The sequence below is a fragment of the Cavia porcellus genome, unplaced genomic scaffold, assembly GCF_034190915.1.
Source record: "Cavia porcellus strain 051 isolate PalLab524CR breed Dunkin Hartley unplaced genomic scaffold, mCavPor4.1 scaffold_27, whole genome shotgun sequence".
NCBI classification, from domain to species: domain Eukaryota; kingdom Metazoa; phylum Chordata; class Mammalia; order Rodentia; family Caviidae; genus Cavia; species Cavia porcellus.
Window position 1 is genome coordinate 10,474,725 of NW_026947510.1, and position 14,650 is coordinate 10,489,374.

Genomic DNA, 14,650 nt, shown 5'->3' on the forward strand with positions numbered 1-14,650 from the left:
AAAGTTCATTATTTTAAAAACTATAAGAGCCAATAGCTACAAAAAACCCTGCTTGTTATGGATGCAACACAAATGGAGTCTCTTGAAAACCTACCCTTTGGTAAAGCATGTGGACCTTCTGCAGGTGGGTTTAACAATGTCTAATAAAAGAGCATATCGCAGCAATGACTTTGGTGGTAAAATGTACAGATTCATGTCAACTTCATCTTCAAGAAAATCTTTCAGCATTTGCACAGTGAGATCATTGTTCTGTTGATGTTTCCTGTCAATTTCTTCCGCAGTTTCAAGCTTAAAAAGAATGGTATCTTTGCCAGAACACTGTGGGTTTCTATCAAAGCAAGTATTAGGTTCAATTTTCTTTACATTATTTCTATTTTCTGCATCTATTGCATATTTTTGTGGATGTTCAGATTCAATTTTGGGAAAATCCATCAGTACCTGGCATTAAGTAAAAAGTACACAAAATGTCAAAAGTTTTACTTAGCACCAAAGACAATAATAACATCTAGGAAACATTATGAAAAAAAGAATCAATTTGCTTTCATAGGGTTACAATTAAAAAGATAGAAATTATGGTTTTCTTGTGTTTGACAAGTTATTAATCACACAGTTTAATAGAGTCATTAAGCAAGAGATAATATAGAATTACTATTTTTTCTATTAATTAATAAAAACAACAAAGCAACAGAAAGCATATTAAATATAGATATAGTACAATATTTGGAAAAGAAGTTTAAAAACCACATTAACGTTTCTAAAAAATGTCTTGGATCAAAGTTTGTCATACTCCTTTATTAAAAAAGAAAAACAAACATTCATGATCTAAAAGAAAACTAGTAACTAAAAATAGTAGTACTTTTCACTGTGAATGGTTATTTCTGCTCATGAATCCCATAAGCAAAACTTTTCTCTGGAAAACTCATAACCACGTGTGAAGTTCCATTTTATAAAAACAAAACCTATCTTGGGAATTTTTAATGATTTAAGTCTTTGTCAATATACATATGTTACATATTATTTTTGAAATGATTGGGACAAGGTAGACACACTAGTATAGTAATTACAGAAGATTCAAATGACAACTGCTTTCCTATTAGAAAGACTTGGGTTTTTTGTTTTGTTTTGTTACACTTTGGGTTTTTTTGTTGTTGTTGTTTCTGGGGGATTGAACCCAAGGGTGCTCTATCACTAAGCTACATCTTTGATCCTTTTCCATTTCTTATTTGAGATGGTGTTTTGCTAAGCATCAAGACAGGACTCACAGAACTTGCGATCCTCCTGCATCAGCCTTCCTAAGTGCTGGGCTTGCAGGCGTGCACTACCATGCTCTGCAGGACTTGTTTTTTGAGCATTCAAGGCATACTGGTGATGACTATGGAGAGCTTCACAGAATCAAAGAAACTGTTAAACCATTTCCATTTTTGACAGAAGCATAAAAAAGTGCTCATATAGAATTTTACCTGTTCTAATTGAACACTGTATTCTTTTACAAATTATTTCTACATTCTAATCCATTAAGCTAAATAGTACTGGCTTTAAAGAAAATGTGACCAATGTGTTAAAGTACTTTTAAACCATTTTTAAGTTAATATATTTTCTTTTTTCTTTTTTTTACCGGTACTGGGGATCAAACTCACAACCGCCTGCTTGCAAGGCAGGTGCTTATGCCGCTGAGTTAAATTCCCAGCCCCCAAGTTAATATATTTTCTCAAAAATAACCAACAGGGGCAGGGATATAGCTCAGTGGCACAGCACCTGCCTGTCAGCAGTGAGGTTGTAAGTTTGATTCTGATACCAAACAACAAAAAGAAATAAAAAAAAAAGGAAGAAAAAGAAAAGAAAACAAAACCCAACTGCTTCAACTGAGGAACAAAAATGATAAATGCAAAATAATCAATGGTCAAAAGATAAATCACCAACATTGATGGTAAGGTTTTTCTTTTTTTTCTTACTTTTAATTTATTTTTCTCTGATAAAGACACTTTTGTGTATTTTGCTTTGGTTTTGGTTAGTTTCAGACAGTGAAAGTGGCATATGGCAAGGGAGGGGGCCCTGGAGATGGACATAGGCATGGTCCAAGACTATAGAGTCTACACAACACTTAAGAGCCCTACAGAAAGCAGTTCTTGAAAATGTATTAGCAGGCTGAGACACATTTACAACAAATAAATCACAATAATAACAATAAGAGTAATACCTGGCCTGGGGCTTGGAAAGGTAATGGCTCTGACTGAAGTTTTGCAATAAGGAAATACCGGAGCCTTGAATTGGGAATGCCCAGCTGCCGGAAAAGCAGAGAGATTCAGCATTATCCAGCACTGAACGAGCTTGTACTCACAGTGGAAACAAAACCTGTACAGTGCACATCTAGCTTCTGCCAGAGTAAATTCTGCCCCTGTTAACCTGCTGTATGAAGATCAAATCTGATGAATTATGTTTCTGAGTAACTGTCATTTTATTTTTCATTGGTAAAACAATGATCACATAGAGGCATTTTACCAAATATCTTTTTTTTTTCCCTATCAGACAGGGTCTCACTATGTATTTCAGGCTGGTATTGAAGTCACTACGCAACCCATACTGGCTTCAAACTCTCAGCAGTCCTCCTGCCTCAGCCTCCCAAGTGCTGGGATTACAGACATGACCACCCATGCCCAATATTATATATCTATTTTTTAAAGTGAGTTTTCTTTTTATTTCTGGGAAAGTAAATATATAATGTGGTTCAGAATGACAAGAACTAAAAAGAATAATGACAAAAAAATAGTGACACTTGCAAAATAAAAATCTGTCAAATAACATAACCAATTAGTTCGATTTCTTAACATGAACAGAATGTTTGCAATTTCATGATATGTCACACAAAGAGCAATTAGAAAATTATTTTTTATCTTGGTTTTCTCTGAAAGCACTACTGAACACAGCACACATACTTTGGAAATGCAAAACTACATGTATTTTCAAAATATGCAACATGTTATCATTTATTTTCCAAAGGAAAATGTATCTTTTATGAGCTTCAAAGTATACATTTTTTCATCACATAAGTTTAAATAAATCTACATGCATTTACTACATTCTTTAGAAAGACTCAAATCTGCACTAACTTCAGAATTTACATAAAATATTATTGAATATAGAACCATTTTGTTTATTGATCAAATTCCCACTAAGAAAAAAAAATTCTTTAAATTATAAGTGTATTACTTACAGAGGTTGGAGATAATAGAAATTCTTGGTACCGAAAGCCACAATTTTCTATTGTTTCTATCAATAGGTCTCTAAGAAGAAAAAAAAAAAAAAAAGAAAAGAAAAGCTTTACTCTATTTAGAAGTGGGATTCACATAAAATAATGTACATAGAACTGTACACTGTAAGTGATAACTGTAAGTGCACTCAGTTTTTTAGAAAGACAATCACAAGCCTTTGCTAAGTTCAATACTTGAGAAATCACCTTTCATTAAAAAGATACAGATAATTCTTTCTTACAAGTAAATAAAGCAGTCATCTAACACACTCAAACTGATGAAAGTTCAAATTATTCTACTTATGAATTTGCTATACAAACTGAAGGTGCATCTTCGTGGCAACAAATCCAAAGGAAACACTGTTACTACCAGCAGCAGCAGGTAAATCAGGAACTTGGCTGGGTGCCTTCTCCCCACAAGGGCTGCTGTCTGGCAGAATTGCAATGCACAGCTATTTCATGCATGAAACTGGAGGGAAATAAATGCCCACATATAACTAGACCCAATTCTAACTGAACACATTGCTACTTCAAAAGAAATAGATACCCATATAAGTGACTAAAATTGAGAAATACAATTCCCACTAAAAGCATAGCAAATGGGACAGACTCAATATAACAAAACCTTTATAATACTTTACCTGATTACTCAAAATCAACATTAGTATGTAAAGTATATAATATATGCATAAAATGTCAGGATATATATGTTTATTTAGTGACTTTTATTTCACAATTGTTCCCACTATAAAATACACCAACTGGAAGGTGCCGGCAAGAAAAATACATTTCTTACCTTGTAGAAGATACTTCAAAACCTTTAACATTTTCTAAAAGAATATATCTTGGTAATTTTTGTAATCTAAAAAAAAGAAATCAAACATGTAATTCCAAATAATTCATTATAAGAAGTAAAAATTAAAAATCACTACCTGTGGGAAACATGAGGTTAAGGAATTTTCTAAATTCTTTAAAAGGAGATTCAGAGAATGAAACAACTCATACTTTATTCATTTTTTTCCCATAAATATGGCACATTTGATAAAGCCCACACTTGAAATGCTAATTTCTATTAAGGCTCACCTAAAAACACTGGCTTGCACAACTCAAAGGGCTGCCATTCACACAGAATCATGGCATTAGTACAAGTCTCTGGTCATGGATAATAGTAGTCACTAACTACTATGAGAAAAGGCACCAGAATTTAACTTGTGGGCTGTAATTCCCTGTCACTCACTGCAGTGGCAAGCATGGAATCATAGAATACTTGGAGTTATTCTATTAGTCATGGCACTAATTGATAAATGATATGCACCGTGTCTAAAGGACCATGGAAAAACTGGCACTCTCTTTAGAATGTCAACCATCACATTGCTCTATACCTCTAGTTTTAAATTTAAGGTACAAGAATAGAAGACTTTACCTTGGGAGAATATCTAAAACATGTAAGAAGCTATTTGTTCTTCGATCTGTCATATCACCCTGTAGACCAATTCTAAAGGAATAAAGAAACAATGCCAAAGGTTATAAAGAATTTTATGTAAATATAGAAAACTGCTTTTAAAAAGTTAAAACTGAAAGCATTAAAATATGTTGGTCCATCCTTAGGCATCAGGGAAATGCAAATCAAAAGTACATTTAGATTCCATCTGCCCCTGTCAGAATGACTATCTTAAGAACATAAAAAGCAATAAATGAGAGCAATAAATGAGAAGGGGAAGGTTTCATTTTTACACTACTGGTGGTGGAGTTACCTCAAAAAACTAAAAATAGAGATATTATTTGATTCATTGGAACAATTCCTTTCAGTATATTCACAAAAGAATTAAAGTCAGTATATCATAGAGACATCTACCTACCCATGTTAGGGTGGCGCCATTCACAACAGCTAAGCTATGGAAACAGCCCAGCTGCCCATCAACACATGAGTGGTTAAAGGAAATGTATATATGCACAATGAAATACTTTTAGCCAAAACGAATGAAAAATCATGTTTTTTGTAGAGAAATGGATAGAACTAGGAATCATCATGTTAAATGACGTAAGCCAGGCTCAAAATGTCAAATATAACGTTTTCCTTCATATAAGGAGTCTAGAAGGAAATATTTTAAAAACAAATGGTATCAGGAGAGAAAAAAGGGGGTAATAGGAGAAAACAAAGTATATAATATGCATATATGATTATGACAAAATGAAAACTACTATTCTATATAACTTACATGTCTATTAAAAAATAGCTGATCCTCAGCAAAAGAAATATAGTCATCTTTGTGGCTACAGTGAACAAAATGCATTTATTCATTCAATTAAAAGAAAAAGATCCTTGCATATCTAACAAATACACTTAAAAGTTTTTTAAAGTTTGTTTTATAAAGCAATAAACTTATATGAACCAAAGAACAAGGACTCTTTATGTTATATAACAATACTCTCTTACAATACACAATTTGCTGATGATACTCTTTGCTCTGTCCAATGTGAGACAACATGAGTTTAGATAAATGAGCCGCCTGGGGAGGGTAGCAGTATCAAGATACTGGTGATAATCATTATTTCAGCAGATAAAATACTAACTAGCATAAAAACACTCTCGTCCAAAGTTAACAAAGGCTTTAAGCTGAAGGCTTAGTTCTATAAACAGGAGATGTAACTCAATAGGCTAAGTAGGTTCACATAGGTCATGTAACAGGCAGTATTGGAGTTAGCAATTAAATTTTACAGGTAAGATTCACAACATGACCAAGGATGGAGCAGAAGAAAAGATCTGGATGAGACCTGAATAGTAGGAACAGAGGAGCAGGGTTCAAAACAGTGATACTTATTAGCTTCATAATCTTAAATAAGTTACTTAACATCACTTATCAGTTAGCAGGGTTAGAACTACCAGTGGATCTGAGGCTGAGCTAAGGGATTAGACTGGACTTGAACAGATTCTTGTAGACATTTTTCTTCATATTCTATCCCTTTCTTCTCAAAGTTCCAAATGTTGACAATTACAGAACAGTTACTATAGCCGTTAGCTGCAGGAATTGGGCTAAAAAATAGGACAGTGGTAGAAAAGATTCTAGGGTAATGCATAATATTTTGCAATGGCGGGGCTACGTTTTATTCTTAATATCCTAATTATTGTATCTAACTGGCCATATTCTTGGTTATGCGAGAGCTACATTATATGGAATGCCTTCTGCCTTCTCTGATACACTCTTACCTACTTTCAGACATAGTTCAGACATCACGTCTGAAAGAATTCCCCTCTCCTGGAAAGCACTTCGTCATTTTCTTTTCTATGCTCTTTTTATATTCAGTATTCTTTCAATATATGTTAGAAATATATAAAGTGATTGATAGATAAATTCTGACTCAGAGTTTCAAGGAAGTTATTTAACCTCTCTATGCTCCAGTTTCTCAAGATAAGAGCAATGATTTATTCACAAATTTGCTGAATGTAAGACACTTACTTTTATTACTACTTAAAATAATTTAAAATGTCATTAATAAAATATCTAAGTGAAGATAGTTTAGTTAAGATTTTATTTAAGACACAATTCCTCAAAATGCATAGTCAAATAAATACATGATTTTTAATTTTTGATTTTGATGATTTGTAATTTTGATTCTGATGATTTTTCATTTTTGATTTTGATGATTTTTAATAAAGGAATTATAATTTCTGACTATGAAGTTAGAATTATTAAATGTACACATCAAATTGAAAAAATGGAAAATGCACCAATGAATAAATACTTTTGCATTTTGTATTAAATTTACAACTTGAATATTTGTTATGGAAATTCATTTTCGCTAATCCATATTAGAAAGGTTTTTTCCCCCCTTTGGTATTGGGGATCGAACTCATAACTTTGCACTTGCCAGGCAGACGCTTATACTACTAAGCTAAACCCTCACCCCTAGAAAGCTATTCTTAGATGCTCAATAGTTGAAACAAACTAAAGTGATTTGGGCTGGAAATTGATGTTGTATCTTAGGTGATATAAAAAGTACCATCTTGCATATTAATGTTGATTAAACTATTTTGCTCAGACAACTTTCATTTCCTTTATGATTAATGCTGAATTACAACTATGAATAGATAAAAGGGATTGTTTATTATGAAGCAATTATGAAAAATTTCAAAAGTATGAAGATTTAGCTAGTAGTCTTCAAAAAGCACTTTCTCAGACAAATGTACAGTACATACCTTGTAAATGGTTGACATGGAGGGCTCATTAAAATCATATTGAAAGATAATTTGTCAAACTCTTCCAGTGTAATGCCCTGAGGAATGAACATTTGATGGAAAAAGAATATGAAAAAAATATAAAAAAGGGGAAAATGCTAACCAATTATAACTAAATATATCAGAAATCTTAACGGTTTATATAACAAAATACTTTTCAAGTCAACTCCAGTCAAACTAACTTCCAAAGGCAATCTTGCAAGAAAGAAAAGCAGTAAACCGAAGTTGCTAGAAAAGAGATGACTTTCTCCCAAGCCAGAATAGGGTTTCCCTGTCCTAAGCACTGCTATCTCCATGACGTTTAAGTGTAACAGTGCTGTTTTCGGCAGTCACACAGGGAGGACTTTATCATTAACCATCTTTGGCCCAGGTGCTAGGAGGTCTGTAAGTACCTATCAATCAATAATGCTTTTTGTTTCTGCAACAGGTAATATACTCATCAGTCACCATGCCCCTGTTGTGTTTGTCTCTACATCAAAAATATAAAAATAAGTCATTTTTAAATATCTATAATTGTTCATTGTTTTTGAAGTTACTTATAGTCCAAGAACTTCAAAAGACTATAGAAATGATGAATTCAATTGACTCTTATTTTGCTTCTTTTTATATATCAGATGCTAGCAAAGAAATATAAGGCATTTACTTGTCACTCTCATTAGGCACTTAGAATACACCCTTAGTCAGAAGCTTAAACAGATCAGCCCAGAATCACCACACTTTTTTTTTTTTTATTTAAGAGGAAAAAGAGAAAAACACAAAACAAAACAAAGCAGTGTAAGGTTACATATAATACAGAACTACAAAAAAAAGCATAACAGTAAGAAATCACCTGTTAATAGATTACATATTATCATCTTGGAAATAGTTGCTCAAATCACAGTATCAAAGAATACAAAGTAGACATTCAAACAGAGAGACTACAAACAGCTGTGTTCAATGATCCAAAAACATTAATATAGTCAGCTATTCAACATCCCTATACACACTTGCTGTTATATCCGTTAGAGCTCTTTTTTCCCCTTCCTCTCTTTTTACAACAAAATTTACACATTTTAGATTTTATTACTCCTTAGTTCTTATTACTTTTTTTGGGGGGGGAGAATAAAGTCAAATATGGCAGAACAAAGCTGTCAGTGAAAACCAAGGATAGACTTAGCACATGATGTAGAACAGAGTATACGGTTATTAACAATAGTTATCAACGTTGTCTCTTGTTTCCTTAAAAAGATTTGTCTATCTCATTAGATATTATAAAGTTGGACAAAACAGTAGAGAACAAGACCAATAAAACTTAGACATTGTAAACATTACAGGACTTCCAAAGGAGACAATAGTCAAACCAGAATGGGCATCTTAGTGAATCTTACTGCCTTCAAAGTAGTTGCCTATACCCTCGGACCTGATACTATCCCACAGAATGGAACAGAGTCTAATCAGTCAAAACAAGATCGTGGGAGCATTACAGGACTTCAAAACAAGTTACTAGGAAATCGAAAAGAGTTACTATTATATATCCTAATTTTTTAAATTTTTCCCTTAATTAAAATAAACATAAGAAATAACTAAATAATTTTTTTAAAGAATAATAGTTACCATAGTGTCTGTCTTTTTCCTTGAGATATTTGGATAAAACTTCATATACTATAGCTTCAAATATTTCCATATCAAGAAGCCCGGAATAAAGCCTTTCTAATTAATAAGTGAAAATTTTATAAGGCTTCAAGGCCACATAATGGGGAATCATGATTGCCACATATTTTCATATATTTGAATCATTACTTACATTAGGGAAACTATTCGGTATTCATACATGCAAGATTGATTTATTTCACTTACGAGTATGGTCTCAAGCTGCGCCCATTTATTGATAAATATCTCAATGTGATCCTTCTTTATAGCTGAATAATATTCCATTGTATAGAAATACCACAACTTTTTAAATCCATTCCTCAGTTGATGGACACTTGGGTTGTTTCCAAGATCTGGCGTAGAATCACCACATTTTTAATTATAACGCTTTTTAAAAGCTTAACATCACAGAAAAAGGAAAATCTTTACTCTTTCTGTAAAAAGTGAGTTAATGTGGGAACATGTCAGCTGTCTGCACTGTATTAAAGTCAGTAACACATACAAAGCCAGTAAGTTAAATGTGAGTAGTACTCATGTTTTCTAACTTTATTAAGAGAAATTAAAAATGATCCTGAATCTTGTCAAATATCTTCTGACAGTTTTGCTCTTTCCAACTATTAGTGTGTTAAGCAATATTAATATAATTCCTAATTCTAACCTACTGCATTCTCAAATCAAAATTTACTTTAATCATATTATCTTCTTAATATGCTTCTGATCTATCTGCTTATATTTTATTTAGAGTTGCTGAATTTATATTCATAAGATGATAGTTTCCTTTTGGTAGTAGGCATTTAATAAAAACTTGCTGAGAGATAGTTCTTATCATGTCTTGCCCTATGGACTCTGACATTATCTTATGCATGTATACTCATAACAATTAGATCTTCTTTGAGGATTGCAACAATTATCATTATAAAGCAATTTTCTATAGTTTTTCAATATTTTCTGACTTGCAACCCATCTTATTTGTGTCAATTTTGCATTCTCTTTTATTCTTTATTAGCTCTCATCTGGTATTTCATTGTTCCTTTTTTAGACATGGTATGTTGTTCACTAAACAATATTAATAAACTAACTCACCAATACTCAGATATTCTATGCCAAGCATGTGCTAGGTCTTGAATTACAAAAATGAACAAATCAGAGATTTCTGCTGACATGAAGCTTAAACACGAATGACTATTAATTTTCCATTTGCCTCTTATTACTCCTAAAATCTCCATTAATTTCTATGCCATTTTTAAACATGACCCCCGGTGCAGTTCCTATGTCTTCCCTAGACATAATATACTCTTTTTATTTCAAATTTTTTTATCACAAAAACAGAACTATGGATAATATCAAGGGAGAGATTAAAACATGTAGAAAATCCTGCCTTTTGAGACAACGTGGATAAATAAAACACAAACAAAAACCGCATGATCTCATTGATATGTAAAAACTTTAAAAGATAAACTCATACAAGCAGAGAATAGAGTGGTAGTAGTGGAGACATTTCAGTGCCAATTTAATGGATGATAATAAATCATAATATCTATTTATAAGAGTGCTAAGAACACTGGAGGGAGGAGATAACTCCAGTTCATCTGAAAGGCAAATTAGTTCATTAAAAGGATGTCTGTATGGGAAAAAAAGTTGACTTTCCTACATCTTTTTATTTAACTTTGCAAGACATAGTAAGCAAATAAGAACTGTATATATTTATGGTATACAATGTGATCTTTTAAGTGCATATATTTTATAATAGTTAAATTAACACACTATTCTTCACATTCTTATCTTTTTAAGAACTCTTAGCAATATCAAGCATATAATAATTACTATTAACTACAGTCACCACAGTGTGTAATAGATTGTCCATATTTATGCCTGTCATCTAATTAAACAGTTGACCAACAATTTCCCATCCCTACACCACTAGCCTGTCTCTACTACTACCACTTTATTCTCTGCTTGTATGAGTTTATATTTTAAAAGATATCCATACAAAAAATCCTATTCATTCATAAAAAGAAATTAAGTATTGATGCATGTTACAACATGAACTTTGATAACATTATACTATGTGAAAAATCCAGGAAGTGCCATACATTATGTACAAGTCTGTTTATATTATATGCCCAGGATAGTCAAATCCAGAGTCAAAAATGGCAGCATGTAAAGTGTAACTATATGTTAAAAAATTATGGCACCTTTGCTTCTACCCATAGGAAAGTAAAATTTTAAAAACTTACATTTTTATGAAAAAAATTAGATTAAATGTTTATTTTCAAGCATTAGATCAAAAGCAATCCAGACTATTATCCTCTTAGGAAAAAAAAAATGTTGAACCATGATTGCCATAGCTTTCTAACCCAGCAACAATTTCTAGAAAGCAGTAAAGAGAACTCCAAATAGAACCTGGGAATCTAGGTGAGCTGAAAAGAGACTGGAGTTTCTTCAGGAAGCCAAGGTGATCAGAGCTACAGCAGAGTATCAGACAGAAGGAAGTTACAAACAGCAATCTTAGAGCACTCCTTTTGAGGGCTGGCTGAGTATCAGACTGTGTACGTATCAGCTAAAATGCAATGAGGCAGGGCAAAGAATAAATGTTGGGAAAGGAGTAAGTATTGGAAAGCTGTAAGCGAAATAATTCCCAGATCCTACACAGGGTTAAGAATTAATTGATTTAACACCAAAAGAAATCAAATTGAGTAGGGAGGGGTAATTCAATGGAGAGCTACACTGGTTGAATTCAACATATCCTAGAAAGTTACAAAAATCAAAACAGTGCATTATTGGTACAGGAATAGACCTATCTTTACTACTGAGGAAACAGCCTAGGAATTAGTCACACATTTGATTTTTTAAGAGTTTCAAGGAAGTTGATCAGGGAAAGGATATTCTTCCACAAATAGTCCTGAGACAACTTTGTTCCCTTGGTATTCAGAGATTTCTTAGACTGCAACTGAGGACTGGCTATACGGATAAAAAAGGTAACTTAGCCACTCTGATGGACACAGAGGCAAGCTACAGAATTGGGGAAAATATTTGTTATATATACTTTTGCCAAATAATTTTAATCTAGTAGGGCTGGGGATTTAGCTCAGTGGCATAAGTGCCTGCCTTGCAATCAGGCAGTCGTGAGTTCGATCCCTGGTACTGATAAAAATGAAAAAGATCAAAAAATTTTAATCTAGTAAACAACTCTTATAACTAAATAATAGAAGTGCCCAAATAATAAAAATTGGACAAGAAATTTATTGACATAGAATATGATTGGACAATAAGTATATAAAAAGATATTCAACATTGTTAGTTATCAGGGAAATGCAAATTAAAATCAATACCCTTACATGTTCACTAGAATGACTACTGTTGTTAAGACTCGAAAGTGAAACTACTCTAACAGTCATAGTTGGAATATAAAATGTAAAACATGCTTTTGATAACTTTTGTTATTTTCTAATAAATTTAAAGAAAACTGCCATAATCCAACAATTCCACTTCTATGTATTTATCCATAAAAAATAAAAACAAAGTTCCACACAAAGCCATCTCATGAATAGATACACAGAAGGTAGTGTACAGTATTTCATTTTAAGGAATATTACTCTAGAACAAAATACAGCAAATCAGTGATATACACAACATGGATGAATTCCAAAAACATCAATACTAAATAAAAGCAGTTATACTCAAAAGAGTCAAATTGGCATGATTATTTTTATGATACACTAAAATGGAGAATTTTATAGTGAAGGAAAGGGGGAAAGTTATAATGAAAGAAAGCAGATTAGTGATTGCCTAGTTTTGGGATTGGGTAGTGACTGAAATGACACATAAAGTCAATGATTTAGCATGCTAGAAATTCCTTGACTCTCTTGATTGTAGTACTGGTTATACAGTTTCTCTATTGTCCAACACTCAAACTGCTCACTTAAAATAGGTGTATTTATTGTATTGAAAGTATGGCTTCATGCAAAATTTGTGCATAAAGTTCTTTATGACAAGAAATAGAAGAGAAAAACACAACTTCATGTTGTTTTTAAAATAACTTAATCTGTGTCAGTGTTAGATATTGCTGAGTTTATCTGAATTAGATTAACCTGGACAATCTTGCTAATAAGAAACATTAAAAAATAGCCAATGACTGCCACTTTAGTTTTATTACATGCCAGCTAGCTAGCTATTCATTAAAAGTAAAGAATTAAAGTTTAATATAACCACAGAACCAAGCATTTGAAAAGTAAGCGCATTATTACATTTCAGTCTTTTTCTCAGAGGTCAAAATACTGGATTCTTTCTACAACTGGAATTTTTTAAAAAACAGCATATTGTCACTCAACAATATAAAATGTTAATTCTCTTTCCCTAAACTTTTATTTATATGACTTACCTTCGGGTCAAGAAACTGTAAATCAGTATTTGGTAAAGTTTACCAATCATATGCTACATATATAAAAAAATACTCACTTCAATTGTCTTGGCCAGTAACTGTGTGTCTGGAAAATTATACTTGTATACCTCATTAGCCACAGTGTTTACATCAATGGCAGCCACCACTTGTGCAGGTATATGGCTTTCTGTAATGACAAAAAGAACATCTTAAAAAGAAAAGTCCTTACATCAGTTTGTTCTCCACAGAGAAAAGAAAATAATGGAGCTTGGTAGTACATTTCCAGATGTCCTCATTATCTAGCCAGATCTCAGATGGTCAGTGGAGGACCAGCCAAAGAAGAATCAGGCATGAAATAGAATATTTGAATAAGTACTTTTGATTCATCTGTCTTCCAATGTTAGAAATGAGATTAAATTTTAATTGTTATCTTTTCTATTTCCTTTCCTCTCACGTGGAGAGCCATACTTACGAGTTTAACGGAAAGTTTTCCAAGGCTAAAAAACAAACAAAATATGGGAAGTATAGTATATCCTAATCACCATAATATTTGGAACTTTATATAGATGAGTTATCATGTGTTACTTTTCTCATGCTCAGGCAGAGCTGCTTCACAACTGAAAATGCTTTTAGGGTATGCTGCTTTAAGTGACAACTTTATGGAGATCCAATTCATATGCCACAAAATTCACTTGCTTAAAATTTAGATAAATTTTTAGATGAGGTAAACAATTAATTGGTTTTTAAATGTAAAAGATTCACAGGGCAAATTTTTAAATTTTGACAGACCAGGAAAAAAATAAGAATAAGGGAAATAATTATAAAGGGATACTTTTATTACCCATCTGTCTTGCTGATAAAGCATTTTCAAAATAGTTTCCGGTTCAGATAACCTAATTTTTAAGGACAGTCAAAATTTGAACTCTGTAATTGTAGCTGCTGTTATGTTTGGCAATTCCCACTGTCCTCCTCAAAACATGTACAAAACTATGTACAGACACTGTCCCAAATCAGAAAAAAGAGTTTTAAAATAAAATTAGTTGAGACTTAACAAAGTCACCAGAGAAAATATAATATTACATAGTAGATCCATATAGCCTTCTCTTTAATAACCATTTGCTGGATAACAGTTAGCTTATGCAAACATTAAAATGGG

General features: G+C 32.4%; 1 protein-coding gene across 5 annotated transcripts in view; it reads right to left on the reverse strand.

Annotated features, from left to right (window-relative positions):
- Trdmt1 (tRNA aspartic acid methyltransferase 1) overlaps positions 1-14,650 on the reverse strand; it is a 40,688-nt gene that overhangs the window by 11,390 nt on the left and 14,648 nt on the right. For 3 of the 5 annotated variants that reach the window (XM_003462765.5, XM_063237878.1, XM_013144553.3), the window contains 7 exons: positions 13,572-13,681; positions 7,446-7,522; positions 4,671-4,742; positions 4,044-4,109; positions 3,212-3,281; positions 2,198-2,281; positions 95-438 (listed from right to left, as the gene is read on the reverse strand). In XM_003462765.5, the coding sequence (XP_003462813.3) occupies positions 95-438; positions 2,198-2,281; positions 3,212-3,281; positions 4,044-4,109; positions 4,671-4,742; positions 7,446-7,522; positions 13,572-13,681 (823 nt within the window). Of the gene's footprint in view, positions 1-94; positions 439-2,197; positions 2,282-3,211; positions 3,282-4,043; positions 4,110-4,670; positions 4,743-7,445; positions 7,523-9,320; positions 9,467-13,571; positions 13,682-14,650 lie in introns of all 5 variants that reach the window. The other 2 variants (XM_063237877.1, XM_013144550.3) reach the window with 2 other exon arrangements.